This window comes from Macrotis lagotis, chromosome 7 (assembly GCF_037893015.1).
Source record: "Macrotis lagotis isolate mMagLag1 chromosome 7, bilby.v1.9.chrom.fasta, whole genome shotgun sequence".
Lineage (NCBI taxonomy): Eukaryota > Metazoa > Chordata > Mammalia > Peramelemorphia > Peramelidae > Macrotis > Macrotis lagotis.
Window position 1 is genome coordinate 201,833,704 of NC_133664.1, and position 13,448 is coordinate 201,847,151.

The 13,448-nt window shown below is 38.2% G+C and overlaps 1 protein-coding gene across 6 annotated transcripts in view; it reads left to right on the forward strand.

The window, feature by feature from the left end:
• PEX5 (peroxisomal biogenesis factor 5) overlaps nt 1-13,448 on the forward strand; it is a 91,011-nt gene that overhangs the window by 16,274 nt on the left and 61,289 nt on the right. For 4 of the 6 annotated variants that reach the window (XM_074194531.1, XM_074194534.1, XM_074194535.1 and 1 more), the window contains exons 8-12: nt 396-506; nt 733-825; nt 1,162-1,281; nt 12,250-12,393; nt 12,960-13,030. In XM_074194531.1, the coding sequence (XP_074050632.1) occupies nt 396-506; nt 733-825; nt 1,162-1,281; nt 12,250-12,393; nt 12,960-13,030 (539 nt within the window). The remainder of the gene's footprint in view (nt 1-395; nt 507-732; nt 826-1,161; nt 1,282-12,249; nt 12,394-12,959; nt 13,031-13,448) is intronic. The other 2 variants (XM_074194532.1, XM_074194536.1) reach the window with 1 other exon arrangement.

Here is a 13,448-nt window from a genome sequence, read left to right on the forward strand (position 1 = left end):
TGGATCATCTTTATCTCTTGCCTGAATTCACATTCTATTCCCACAGAAGAATGTCAGCTTCTTGGGACAGGAATGGTTGTTGATTGAATTTGAGACCTACCCTACTGACCCCCCCCCCCCCAATAGGGGTTTGGTGCTTTGTCCCACTAGTAACAAAGTCAGGCCCTGCCTCTGGGCTGGAGCTCCCTCCACTGCCCCTATTCCCTGCTCTCCCCCAGCCTTAGAGCCTGAGGTTCCTTTCTGTTCTTAGTGGCCTTTCGGAGTGTTTATCATAACTTGCCTAGAGCTGGGTGTATTCCAGGAGAAGGAAGTGAGCAGGGTCCTTTCAGCCATGGTTGAGGGCACACACGTGGCAGTCCTCTCCCTAGTGGCCTGTGTGTGTCTCTGTGCCCCAGTTCCTGCGATTCGTGCGGCAGATCGGAGAGGGGCGGGTGTCCCTGGATACCAATTCGGGGTCCAGCCAGGAGCAGGCAGAACAGTGGGCAGCAGAGTTTGTACAGCAGCAGGTAGGCCCCCGGCACAGCCCAGTCCAGCTCCAAATGAGCTTTTACTCCAAGCTATGGTTTTCCACTCAGTGTTCTCTAGCCCAGGTGGGAAGAGGATGGTCAGTGCCTGCCCCCAGCGTGGGTGGCAGTGGGACTTGATAGTATTCAGCTTGAAGGGCCTTTTGAGAAGTTAAAGAATTGTGTGTGGTAGAACATTGATTGGCCTTCTACCCTTTCTTTCTCACAGGGCACATCAGATGCCTGGGTGGACCAGTTTACACGGCCAGCGAATGTACCTGCCCTTGATACAGAATTTGAAAGAGCTAAGTCAGCTGTAGAGGTGAGAGCAGAGGCCAGGAGCAAGGCCTCTTATGCTATAGTCTAGTGAAACCCATGGACCTTCTCTTAGAATGTTTTTAACTTTTTATATTAAAATCAATTTTTAAATTAAAATCAAAATACATAATTTATAAGGGAGACCAATTATAGAGAAACAGAAAATATTTTTTTAAAAAGTCCATGGACCTTTACTAGAGGAATTCTTCTGTGGATAAGAACTGAGACAGTGGGAAGGTAAGACCAAATAGGATGGTTCCTAGGAAATAATCTTAGAAGATAGATTTCCAGTAGACCATCATAATTGATTCCTTTTCTCCCCTCACCTACCTTCTTATAGTCCGATGTTGACTTCTGGGACAAGCTGCAGGCAGAATGGGAAGAGATGGCAAAACGGGATGCTGAGGCCCATCCTTGGCTCTCTGACTATGATGACCTCACTTCTTCCTCCTATGATAAAGTAAGAACAGTTGTTCTCTGGTGTCCTTTTCTCTTTTGGTCTTCTCTTCAAACTGGAGATAAAAAGAAAACTATTCAAGTACATACTTTGCAAATACTATTTTCCTGTGAATCTTCATAATCATTCGTTAATGGAAAATCACAAATACTGAATTGTCACTTGAGTCTATCATCCTGCTTGATCAAAACTGTCAATATATGGCATTTGGCACCATTTAGGACAGTTTAGGTATCTAGTTTGGGGTTTCAGGCTTCAGAAAGGATGCAGTTTTCTTGAAACAAAACAGGTATGTGCAGAAGACTGAAGCCTTGATCTATGGCCTGTTGACCCCAGTGACTTTTAGGGGAGGAGGGCCCTCTCACAGGAGTGGGTAGCAGATATCTATCAGCGAAGGAATGATAAGATCAAATTGTGTGAATCCTTCCTATTCAGAGGTTGGTAGATGATAGTTTATCTTCTTGTCTTCAGACATCTAACTAACTCTCTGATCCCAGATACTTAAAATTGTTTTTTCCCCCATTCTAATCCCATTTTTTCAGATGCTTGCTTCCCCAACCAAGCTAGTATTTATTAATTAATGAGGGTTGCAGTGAAAACAGAGTTTAGAGTTGTAAGGGATCTCAGTAGTCATCTGCTTCAACACACAAGAGTAAATTTTCCACTTTAATGTATCCCATACGTAGTCTTTCAGCCTCAACTGAAAGCACTCCAATGAGGAACAAAACTACCTCCTGAAGCAGCCCGTTCCTGTTTGGGATAGCTTCAACTGCTCCTGGCTTTGCCTTCTGAAACCAAGGAGAAGAAATCTTATTCTCTTTCTATATCACAGCTTTTCAAATACCCAAAACCAGCTGTCATGTCTCTTGTCTTCTCTCAAAGCCTTTTAACAGTCCAAGTGCTCTTCACCTTTCTTGGGTGTTCCCAAATATCTTAGCATCTTTCATATACTATGACTCTTGCCTCCATGCACAGTGCTGGCTAGTTGTGGTCTGATTATGACAGTGCAGAAGGACTGGCCTCCCTCTGGATGGAGGCTAGACCTTCAATGCTGCTCAGGCTTCGAGGAGCTGGGTTTGGCTGCCATATATCACCAGGTAACTCATGCTGCATTTATGATCCATGAAGACCTCTAGACATTTTCAGAGCAATCCTTATTTACCTATATCTCTGTCATAGAGAGTAATATGTGGAGAGTTTGAGCTCTTTGGTTTTTACTACAACTCTGCAAGGCAGGTGGTATTCTAATTGCCTCTTTGCAGATGAGAAAACTGAAGACAGGTGACTTACTTAGGCTAGACAGAGTACTTCATGGGGAAAAATGTGTGCTAAGGTCAGGAAAGAGGTTGGGAAAGGACAGAAGAGTTTCTATTTATTCTTAGCAGGAACATTGAGCAGTCAGACCTATGCTTTAGAACTGTCATTTGGGCATCTATGTGTGTGTATGTGTGAGAAAGAGATTAGAAATAGATTCTAGAGAGAGACTTTCGACAGAGGGACCAGTTAGGAGGAGATTGTAATAGTCTAACTAAATGGTGATGAGAGCCTGGACTAGGATGGTGACCCTGTGAATAGAGAGAAGGGCATTATTGATAGAGATACTGTGGGAGTAGAATTGATAAGATTTAGCAGCTAATTGACTCAAGGAAGGAGCTGAAGATGACTCAGAAATTGTGAGCCTATGCGTTGGTGCCTTTAACAGAAACAGAGAAATTCAGAAGAGAGACTTCGGTGAAAACTAATAAGTCCTGTTTTGCAAATGTTGAGTTTGAGAGTCCTATAGGATATCCATGTGGAAGCATCCAAAAGACATACGGAATAATACATGTTGAACATATGGGAGATAGTATGGAACTAGAGCTCATATAAGAGAATCCAGGAGTCTTCTCCAGATGTAATTAAAACACATAAGAGGTCATCAAGAGAAAGCAGAACAGGAGTTCTTACCTTTTTTTTATTTTATGAATCCCTTTGGCAATCTGGTGAAACAAATGGACCCCTTTTCAGAATAATGATGTTAAATGTATAAATAAAATACACAAAGGAAACCAATTATATTGAAATAGTTATTTGAATTTCTTTTACGTTCACTTAGGACCCCTTTTTTACAGAAATAAAAGGAGTTCAAGACAGAACTTTAGAGTATAACAGTTGGGGAGAGGAATATGGATGCTAATCCAGCAAAAGAGTGGTCAGACAATTAAGAAGAGGCTCCTTTATGGTTATATTTCTTCCCAAGTGGGGATTCACAGTGGAAAGGTAGAGAGAAAGGACACAGATCTTTCCCTCCAAAATGAATTCACCAGTGTCACTCCTTAGAACCCTTTCTCCCTCCTCATTTTGACACTCTGAGATAGAAGTGGTGCAGCTAGATGACCAGAGCTCTGGGCCTGGAGTCAGGAAGACCTAAGTTCAAATCTGACATCAAACACTAGCTGTGTGACCTTGGGCAAGTCACTTAACCCTGTTTGACTAGGAGGCAGCAAGGTGGTTCAGTGGATAGAAATCTGGACCTGGAATCAGGAAAACCCGAGTTCAAGTCTGGCCTCAGATACTTACTAGCTATGTGATCCTGAGCAAGTCTGTTTATCTAAATATCCACTGGAGAAGGAAATGGCAAATTGCTCCAGTAGCTTTGTCAAGAAAATCCCTTGGACAATATGGTCCATAGGAATTACAAAGAGTCAGACATGACTGAACAACAACAAAAGACAGAAGTGTTCAACCCAAGAAAGCAAACCATGGCCAAACTCTAGCATGTATATATTTGCTGTTTGAAAATGGATAGCGATCCATTCCGTCTGCTTATGTGGGGGAGGAGCTAGGAACATCTCTGGGAGCAAGAGAGGAAAAAAGATTAAACAGTAACATTGATATTCTTACACAGATACAGAATTAGAGGACTTACAAAGTATTTGACTGAAACATTTTTAAGACCTGTTAGCTGTTAGTGTATCTTGTAAAAAAAAAAAAACCACTTCATCACATTGTCACTTTAGAAACTGTTGCTTCTCTACCCTTATTTACTTTCTTCCATTCTTTTAAACCAATACCATGTCTTGGGCACTGGACTAAGAGTTTTATAGAAAGGCACTCACCTCTCTCTATGTTTAAATCCTTGAATAAAGCCATTCAAATAATGTGAAAGCCATCTAAGTTTTATTGTAGAAAGGCTTGCCCTCAAAGAGACCTCTCTTAGGAACTTGCACATTCATCTGACTTTCCAGAGCAATAAGGTATGGGAGGCCATTAGCAGCACAAAGCTTTCTGTGCTCAGGGAAGGAAGGCAAGATAGGATAGATCTAATTCTTCTCTCCTTTGTTGTAAAGAAGAGGGGGGAAAACTAATAAATCTAATCCCAAAATCTAATCCCTTCCTCTTTCAAAGGGAAATTTGAAGATTCCTTATAATAAATCAGTGGAAGTTTTTATTTACAATCCTGCTTGCCCTCACCTTAAAACTGCAGCCAGAATTGACTCTCCTCTGTTCTCGAAGCTTTACCTGGAATTTCATTCCTCACTGGCAATTTTAGTAATCTGTCTTCAAGCCCATTTCTCTGGAGATGCCTGGGTTAATATGGTTCATTCAGTTAGGGTGATAACCAGGGGTTCTGCAGTATAGAGCAGGGTACCAAGTTTCTACTCCAGAAGAGGAGCTGAGAGGGCTGGAGACTGGAGAACTTCCTTTCTACTTAAAAGTAGTGCTGAAATAAACTGAAGTACAGTCTTAGATTCCATTTATAGAGAGCTTTTTTTTATCTCAGCCTTTACGCTTTTAAATCATTCTTCTAGGGTCTTGGCCTGAGCCTGGAACTTTACTTCCCTAAAACTTTTAAGAGTTGCTGTTGCTTGCTATCAAAAAGGCCATAAACAAGACCTATCTTGAAATTCCTTTTCTTTTTCTTGGTAAAGTACCACATCAGTGTAAAAAAAAGGAATAAATTCAGGAGAAAGAGGCCTATAAAAAGAAGAGGAGGGGAAGAATAAGGGAGAAAGTAGGAGAAATGAAAAAAAGGAGAAGACAGTGAGGGTACTCTGACAGAATGCTACCACCTGTCTGGTTACATTTTGTTGCTGGCACATGTAAACAGCAGCTTCGAAGGAGAAATAGATTTAAATAGTCAGTGCTTAAATTAACAGGCACTCTAAGGTACATTTAGGAAGAGACATATAAGGGAACCCTAATGGTGGAAACAAGTGATAAACTCCCTCTAGGAGGAGCAGCCAATTGATACACTGTGCTAAGTGCTGGGAATATGAAGAAAGGCATAAGACAATTCCTATAACTCACTGTCTAATGGGGGAGACAACATTTAAACAGTAATATACAAATTGTAATGATTTAAAAGTTCGAGAACAGTTTCTGGGTAATTAATCATTCTATTAGTAAAGCTAGCATGTTATTTATAAAAGAAGTCAGTAGTACTCTCAAACACCAAGGTCCCTCATGGTGGCAGACTCACAGTTTTTATGCTCTTGGAAAAGTGGGTGTTGTAGCAATTAACTCTGATTGATTAACAATTAGGGAAAAAAGGATTATCATAATGAGATGTGAGCTCATTCTTTTTTTTAATTGATATTTTATTTTATATTTCCAATTACATGCTATGGTAGATTTTCAACATTTCATCTGATTGCAAATTTTTAAGGTAAACATTTTTTTACCACCTTCCTTTCCCTTCCCCCCACCTCCCTTTAGTGGTGAGCAATCTGGTAAAAGTTAATATGTGAACATTTGTGTTTAACATATTTACATATTAGTCATTTTGGGTAAGAGGAATTAGGACTAAGGGAAAAGAAAGAAAACTATGATATAAGAAGGAAAAACAAAAGATAATTTTTTTTTAAAAATGGACTTAGTATACTTTCAGATTCTGTGTTTTTTCATTATCCATAATTGGTCTCCCAGGATTGTCCTTGATCTCAGAGCTGCTAAGGGGAGCTTACTTCCATCATAGCTGATCAACTCACAATGTTGTTGTTAATGTATACAATGTTCTGATGAGTGTCTTGGAGTTATGTGAGTCATCCAACTCTTTGTCGAAGAGACATCATTTCCATATCACCTGTTTTGACAAAAGGAAGAATTTACCTTTAGCCAGACTTGTATGAGTAAACACAATAAGCAAGAATCTACTGGTTTACCTAAACTTTGAATCTCTTTTCTGTCTTAGATTAGATCTTAACTTGGATCAGTCTTTGAGAAAGATTTCCCACACTGATTGATTTCTGGATGAGGAAGTAGAAAAGAGTTAGAAAAAAATCCTTGACCATATTCAGTAATTAGTTTATTAAATGCAAGAGAGAAATAATCATTTCTTTTGTACATAGAATAGATATTTGTACATAGAATAGATAGTGGACACAGTAGAGGGAAGTCACTAGAATTAAGGTAGAATCAGGAAAGGATTTGTATGAAAGAAGGGATGTTTAGCTGGGACTTGAAGGAAACCTGGGAAGTCAGGAGGCAAAGATGAGGGAAAGCATTTCAGGCATGGGGTGCAGCCAGTCAAAATGCTTAGAATGGGGAGATTGGAGAAATAACAGTCACTGGATCAAAGAGTATATGTGGGGGCATTGGGAGGGAAAGTTAGATGAAAAACTGGAAGGGGCAGAGTCATATTTAAAGGATTTGACCTGACAGGATTTTATATTTATCCTGGAGCTGATATCCTACAGCCACTCATGTTTATTAAGTTGAGGGACTGACAGTTAATTCTGTGCTTTAGGACAATCACTTTGGCATCTGAGTGGAGTGGGGTTAGACTGCGACAGGTCCAGCATGTAGCAGCAGTGTTGAAGAAGGGAAGGGAACAAATAGGAGAGATGTTATGAAGGATAATTAATAAGCCTTGGCAACAGATTGGATATGGAAGGTGAGAGAGAATGAGTAGTTGAGGATGGCACCTGTGAGCTTGGGTGACTGGGAGAATGGTGGCACCTTCACTAATAATAGAGAGGTTAGAAAGAGGGAGGGTTTAGGAAAAAAGATTGTGAGTTCTGTTTTGGACGTGTTGAGTTTGAGGTGCTTCTAAGACATCCAATTTGAAATGTCTGAAAGGCAGTTGAAAGTGCAAAACTAGGGGTGGCTAGGTGGTGCAGTGGATAGATCACCGGCCCTGGAGTCAGGAGTGCCTGGGTAATTGCCTAGCTGTGTGGCCTTGGGCAAGCCACTTAACCCCATTTGCCTTGCAAAAACCTAAAAAAAAACTGCAAAACTGGAGCAACAGACAGTCTGTATAAGAAGATTTAAGAATCACCAGCATAGGAGCAGCTAGGTAGCATAGTGAATAGAGCACGGGCCCTGGAGTCAGGAGTACCTGAGTTCAAATATGGCCTTGGAGACACTTAATAATTACCTAACTGTGTGGCCTTGGGCAAGCCACTTAACCCCATAGCCTTGCAAAAAAAAAACCCAACCTAAAAAATAAAGAATCATTAGCATAGAGATGACTGAATTCATAGGAGTTGAGTTTACTTGGCTAAGTAAAGTAGTATAGAGGAAGAAGAGAGAGCCTAGGACTGTACCCTATTGGACACTTCCAGTTAGGGCATGACCTGGATAAAGATCTAGCAAAGAAGTCTGAGAAAGGGTGGTCAGATAGTAGGAGAAGCTTTAGTAGGATTGGGACTGATCCTTCTGGAATGGAAGAAGGAAGATGAAGGACAGGCAGTATTCAAGGATATGACAAGAAATGTCCATCATTATACTGAGTTCTTCCGTTGTGACTACTGGTTCATTTTACCTCTGTGCTTTGGGCCAGCCCATGAATTCTTTTTTTTTTTTTAATTTTTTTTAATTTTTAATTTTTTTAAATTTTATTTTTTATTTTTTGTAAGGCAAATGGGGTTAAGTGGCTTGCCCAAGGCCACACAGCTAGGTAATTATTAAGTGTCTAAGACCAGATTTGAACCCAGATACTCCTGACTCCAGGGCCGTTGCTTTATCCACTGCTTCACCTAGCCGCCCCGAGGCCATGAATTCTTAATCTAGAAACCAGAAGTCTCCTGATAGAAAAAATACAATGATTAAAAACCTTTCAAAAACAAGCAGAAGGTAGTATTTTAAAACTAATGATCTGGACAAACCTAGTAAATGCCCATACTCTACCAGGTTCAGGAATTGTGAAAGACCTAAAAAAATTAGTGCCACCATTGTCCTTGGCTGAATGTTTTCTGACATGTATTCCTGTGGGACCCTTAGCTACTGGTCACTAAATTAAAGGATTGGTGAAAATAGTTGGAAGATTGCCAAAGTTTTTAGCTGGTTTTATTCAAAGAAAATAGGAAATGAAGTTGACTCAAGGAGACTAGATATACACTAGGAGGGATGATTGTGACTGACCATGTACACAAAAAGTTGTTGATAAATGAGCTTTTTCTCTTTCAATAGCTTCCAGTCATTGAAAGTGTCAGAGCTGTGAGGACAACTTGCCTGGGGTGTGCACTCAACTGAATCTGATTTTTCTGTCAGAGGTGTTTTGTTTTGAAATTCCTTGGCCTGAGAGGAGGATGGATACCTTGAATCTCATAAAAATCACTCTACAGGTCCTAGTTGGAAAGACTAGGGAAAGAGCCTGGAATTTTAATGTTTAATGGTTTGGCTTTACTTCTTTACAAAAAAGTGCTTTCTAAAATGTAAGGAAAAGTTTTTTTTTCAACAGTTTTTTATGGTGTAATAGGAGGAAAGCAGCTCATATCTTCATAATAAACAGTAAAGTTCTTTTGGTATTTTTATTATTATCACATTGTGAAGGAGTCTGACTTCTCCTTTATGATAACTGCCTGGCATCAAGTTCTAATCCTGATAGTGTGATATTAGTATTTGCTATCTGAGATCAAATTATTTGTCCAATGTGAGGCAACTAATTAGAGATAGCTCAGACTAGAACCCAGATATCCTAACTATTAGGTTCTTTGTAGAATCTCATTCTCTAATTGCTCAATGTGATTGAAATATTCTACCCCCAAAAAAGTCTCTGGAGAAGAGTTTCACAGAACCATCATCACCACTCCTCCCAAAATGGAAAATAGACTTAAAAAAATCTTAGAGTTGGAATTGGAGAAATATTAATTTCTTATGTACATCAAGCCAATATGATAAAATGACAATTCTACATAAATTAATTTGCTTATTCAGTTCCATACCAATCAACTTAACAGAAAATTATTTTATATAACTAGAAAAAATACAAACAAAATCCTTCTGGAAGAACAAAAGGTGAATCATCAAGAGAATCAATGAAGAAATGTGAAAGAAGGTGACTTAGCTGTGTCAAATCTCAAATTGTGTTACAAAGTGGTACATCAAAACAATCTGGTATGGCTAAGGAATAAGAGTAGAGGTTCAGTGGAATAGATTAGCTTCCCAGTCCACCTAGTAAATGACCATTGCAATCTAGCTTTTGATAGTCACAAAGATCTAAGCTTTTAGGACAAGAACTGACTATTTAACAAAAACTGCTGGGAAAACTGAAAAGCAGCTTGACAAAGATCAGGTATAGACCAATATCTCACACAGTATGCCAAGGACGGTCAAAATTGAATGATTTAGACTTAAAAGTGTTATAGCATAACCCTTTATAAATTAGGGGAACATAGGAAATTTTACTTGTCAGATCTATGGATACAGGGAAAATGTTTGACCATTACTGATAGAGAGCATTGCAGTTTATAAAATGGATAATTTTGATTACATCAAATTAAAAAGATTTTTGTACAGATAAAATCAGTACTGCCAAGATTAGAAGGAAAGTAGGAAACTGGTTAAAAAAAATTTTTTACAGCAAGTTTCTCTGATAAAAGACCATGTTTCCCAAATATATATAGAGAACTGAATCAAATTTATATGAAAGTCATTTATTCTCCAAGTGATAAGTGTTCAAAGTATATGAGCAAGCCATTTTCATTTGGAGAAATCAAAACTATATCATCATCTGAAAAAATGTTTTAAATCACTATTGATTAGAGAAATGCAAATTGCAACTCTGAGCTCACATCTATCAGACTGGGTAATATGACAGAAAAGGAAAATGACAAATGGAGGAGGTGTGGAAACACTGGGACATTAACACACTGTTGGTAGAGTAGTGAACTGGTCCAGCCATTTTGAAAAATAGTTTGGAACTATACCCAAAGGACTTTAAAACTGGGGGGAATACCTTTTGACCCAGGAAAACTACTATTAGATCTGTATTCCAAAGAGATTAAAAGAAAAGGACTTATATGTACAAAAATATTTGTAGCAGCTTGTTTTGTGGTGGCAGAGAATAGAAATTAAAGGGGTTTCCTATCAATTGAGGAATGGCTAAACAAGTTGTGGCATGTGATTGTGATGAAATGCTATTGTACTATAAGAAATGATGAGCAGGATGGTTTCAGAAAAAAAAAAAAACCTGAGAAAACTTAATGAACTCATGCAAAGCAAAGCAAGCAGAACAGGAGAACATTGTACACGGTAACAGCAACATTGTATGATGAACAACTGGGAATGACTTAAATCTTTTTATAATGATCCAAGACAACTCTGGAGGTGGAAAAATGCTCTTCATCCCCAGAGAAAGAACTAATGGCATCTAAACACAAATTGAACCATACTTTTTTTAAAAATGTAATTGAGAAATATTTAATGAAATAAAAAAGAGGGGAAAACATTTACCCATACAAGAACTTTAGAGATGGAAAAAACCTCAGTGACCATATGATACAATACATACCTGAAAAGAAATCCTTGCTATTAAATACTTATGAAATAGTCATTCAGCTTTTTTCTGAAAATCTCTAACAAGGGGTTGCAGTCTCCTGAGGCAGCTCATTCCACTTTTGCACTGTTATAATCATTAGGAAATTTACTAATTGTGTGACCTTAAAAGGTTAATTTATTGTCCTGGATTTCAGTTCAACTCTAAAACAAGGCTTGATACTAGATGATTTTTAAGTTTTGTTCACATTTTATGATTCTGCTCATAGCTCATAACACAGTGAACAGGTGTCTCCCTGACTTTGAGACTACCGTTGTCAAAAATACAGAATGGTACCATAGAGCACTTTCTGGTTTTGATACTTTCTAACTTTGAACTGACAAGTTCCTTAACATCTTTCAGTCTCAGTTTCCTTATTTTTAAAATGAGAACTACCACTGAGACGTTCTTTCCAACTTTAAATCTAAGAATAATCTTTGATCTGGACCCAGAAATCATTGTTTCAGAAACAAGTCTCAGTGTTAGTAGAAAGGCAGGGATGAAAAAATTCAGGCCAATCATTGAAGTAGAGCCAGATGTACTGCAAAATGTTTAACTTGCACAAAACAACTTGCTTTTTTCTCATGGCCAGCAGATGACAGCAAAGGCACATAAGCCATTTTAATGATTCTGTTACTAGAGGCTCTTCTCTTAGGTGGATTATTACACTAAACCTCTTAAATTGCATTCATCAAAAATTCCCCACCCTTGCCTGTTCACTGCAAAGCCTTCACATGAGGAAAACTTTTAAAAGCTTTCTTAATATTTATAAAAATGGCGTAAAGAAAAGAGGTTCATCTACTTCTACCCAAGCACTAATAACCCTAGTAGAATAATTTTATGTTATCCATTAATCCATAGGTGATTTGCTGACCAGACTTGCATGTCTACTTATTTGTTAAATGAGTAAAACTAGATGAGACCACTGAGTTCTCTCCATATCTAAATTTCTTTAATTAAATTAATTAAATTCTTCAATTTGAATGATCCTGCAATCATGAATGATTTTCACCAAGAACAGCAATTTCAGTTCCTTGAGGACCTTGGGAATATAGCAAGCACTTCCCAGGGCTATTCTGTCAGGACTCCTTTAAGGCCCTTACCTTCAAACTTCTTTTCCAGTTAGATTCTCTACCTCTTTCCTCTGCCTGAGAGCATTTCCCTCACAAGACTGCTTCTAGCTGTCCAGTAGAGTTGGGCCTCTCCATCCCATTCCTCTACCTCTTTTCTAGGGATACCAGTTTGAAGAAGAGAACCCACTTCAGGACCATCCCCAGCCATTTGCAGAGGGATTGCTGCGATTGCAGGAGGGGGACCTGCCAAATGCAGTCCTTCTCTTTGAGGCAGCAGTACAGCAGGATCCTCAGCACATGGAGGTAAGTGACATGTGCATCTGAGCCCTATTTTAGAGTATGGTAGGGTGACAGGTAGATGATTCTTTTTCTTTTCTTTTTTTTGCCTTTCACATTTTCTTTTTTTGAAATATATTTCACATTTTCTTATTTTGAAATATATTTTCATTTTGTTAAATCTTTCCCAATGACCTGTAAAAATTTTTTTAGCATTCATTTTTAAAAATTTTGAGTTCTAAATTTTCTCCTTCCCTCTCATCCCTCCCCCATCCCTTGAAAAAGCAAACAGTATATCTACTATACATGTGAAATCATACAAAATATATTTCCGTATTAGCTGAACACACGTGCAAAACAAATCCAATAAAATTAATTTAAATTAAAAATAAAGATTAAATGAAATTAAAATAAAATTTTAAAAAGTATGCTTCAATCTGCACTCAAGAGTTCATGGATGACTAATTTGGACTAGAGCTTAAGGGAAAAGGGTAGGATGATAAAATTAAAAGTTTTTCAATCCTTACCTACTTCTCAAGACACATATTAGGGGTAGACCCAAAAATTATGGGCTTTTTTTAACCTCCCTACAGGCCTGGCAGTACCTTGGTACCACCCAAGCAGAGAATGAACAAGAACTATTGGCTATCAGTGCCCTTCGAAGGTGAGTACCATGAATGATCTTCCATTTAAATCCTTTATAATGATGAGAGCCCAGACCTAAGCTGCTTGAATTAATTCTGGTCCTTCAAAAGATTACATTCTTTTTATTTTTTAAAATAATACTCCCCCTTATCCCCTCAATTACATTTAAAAGCAATTTTAAACTTTTTTTTTTTAAGATTTGAGTTCCAAATTCTACGTTTCCCTTTTACCCTTCCCCCTTCCCCAAGATGGTAAAAAATTTGATTTAGGTTATACACATTCAGTCATGTAAAACTTATTTACATATTTTGTGTAAGAAAACTTGAACCAAAAAAAAAAAAAGAATGAAAGAAGGACAGAAAGTGAAAAGTTATATGCTTGGGTCTATATTCAGATTCTATCAATTTGTTCTCTGGAGGTGAATAGCATTTTTTCAT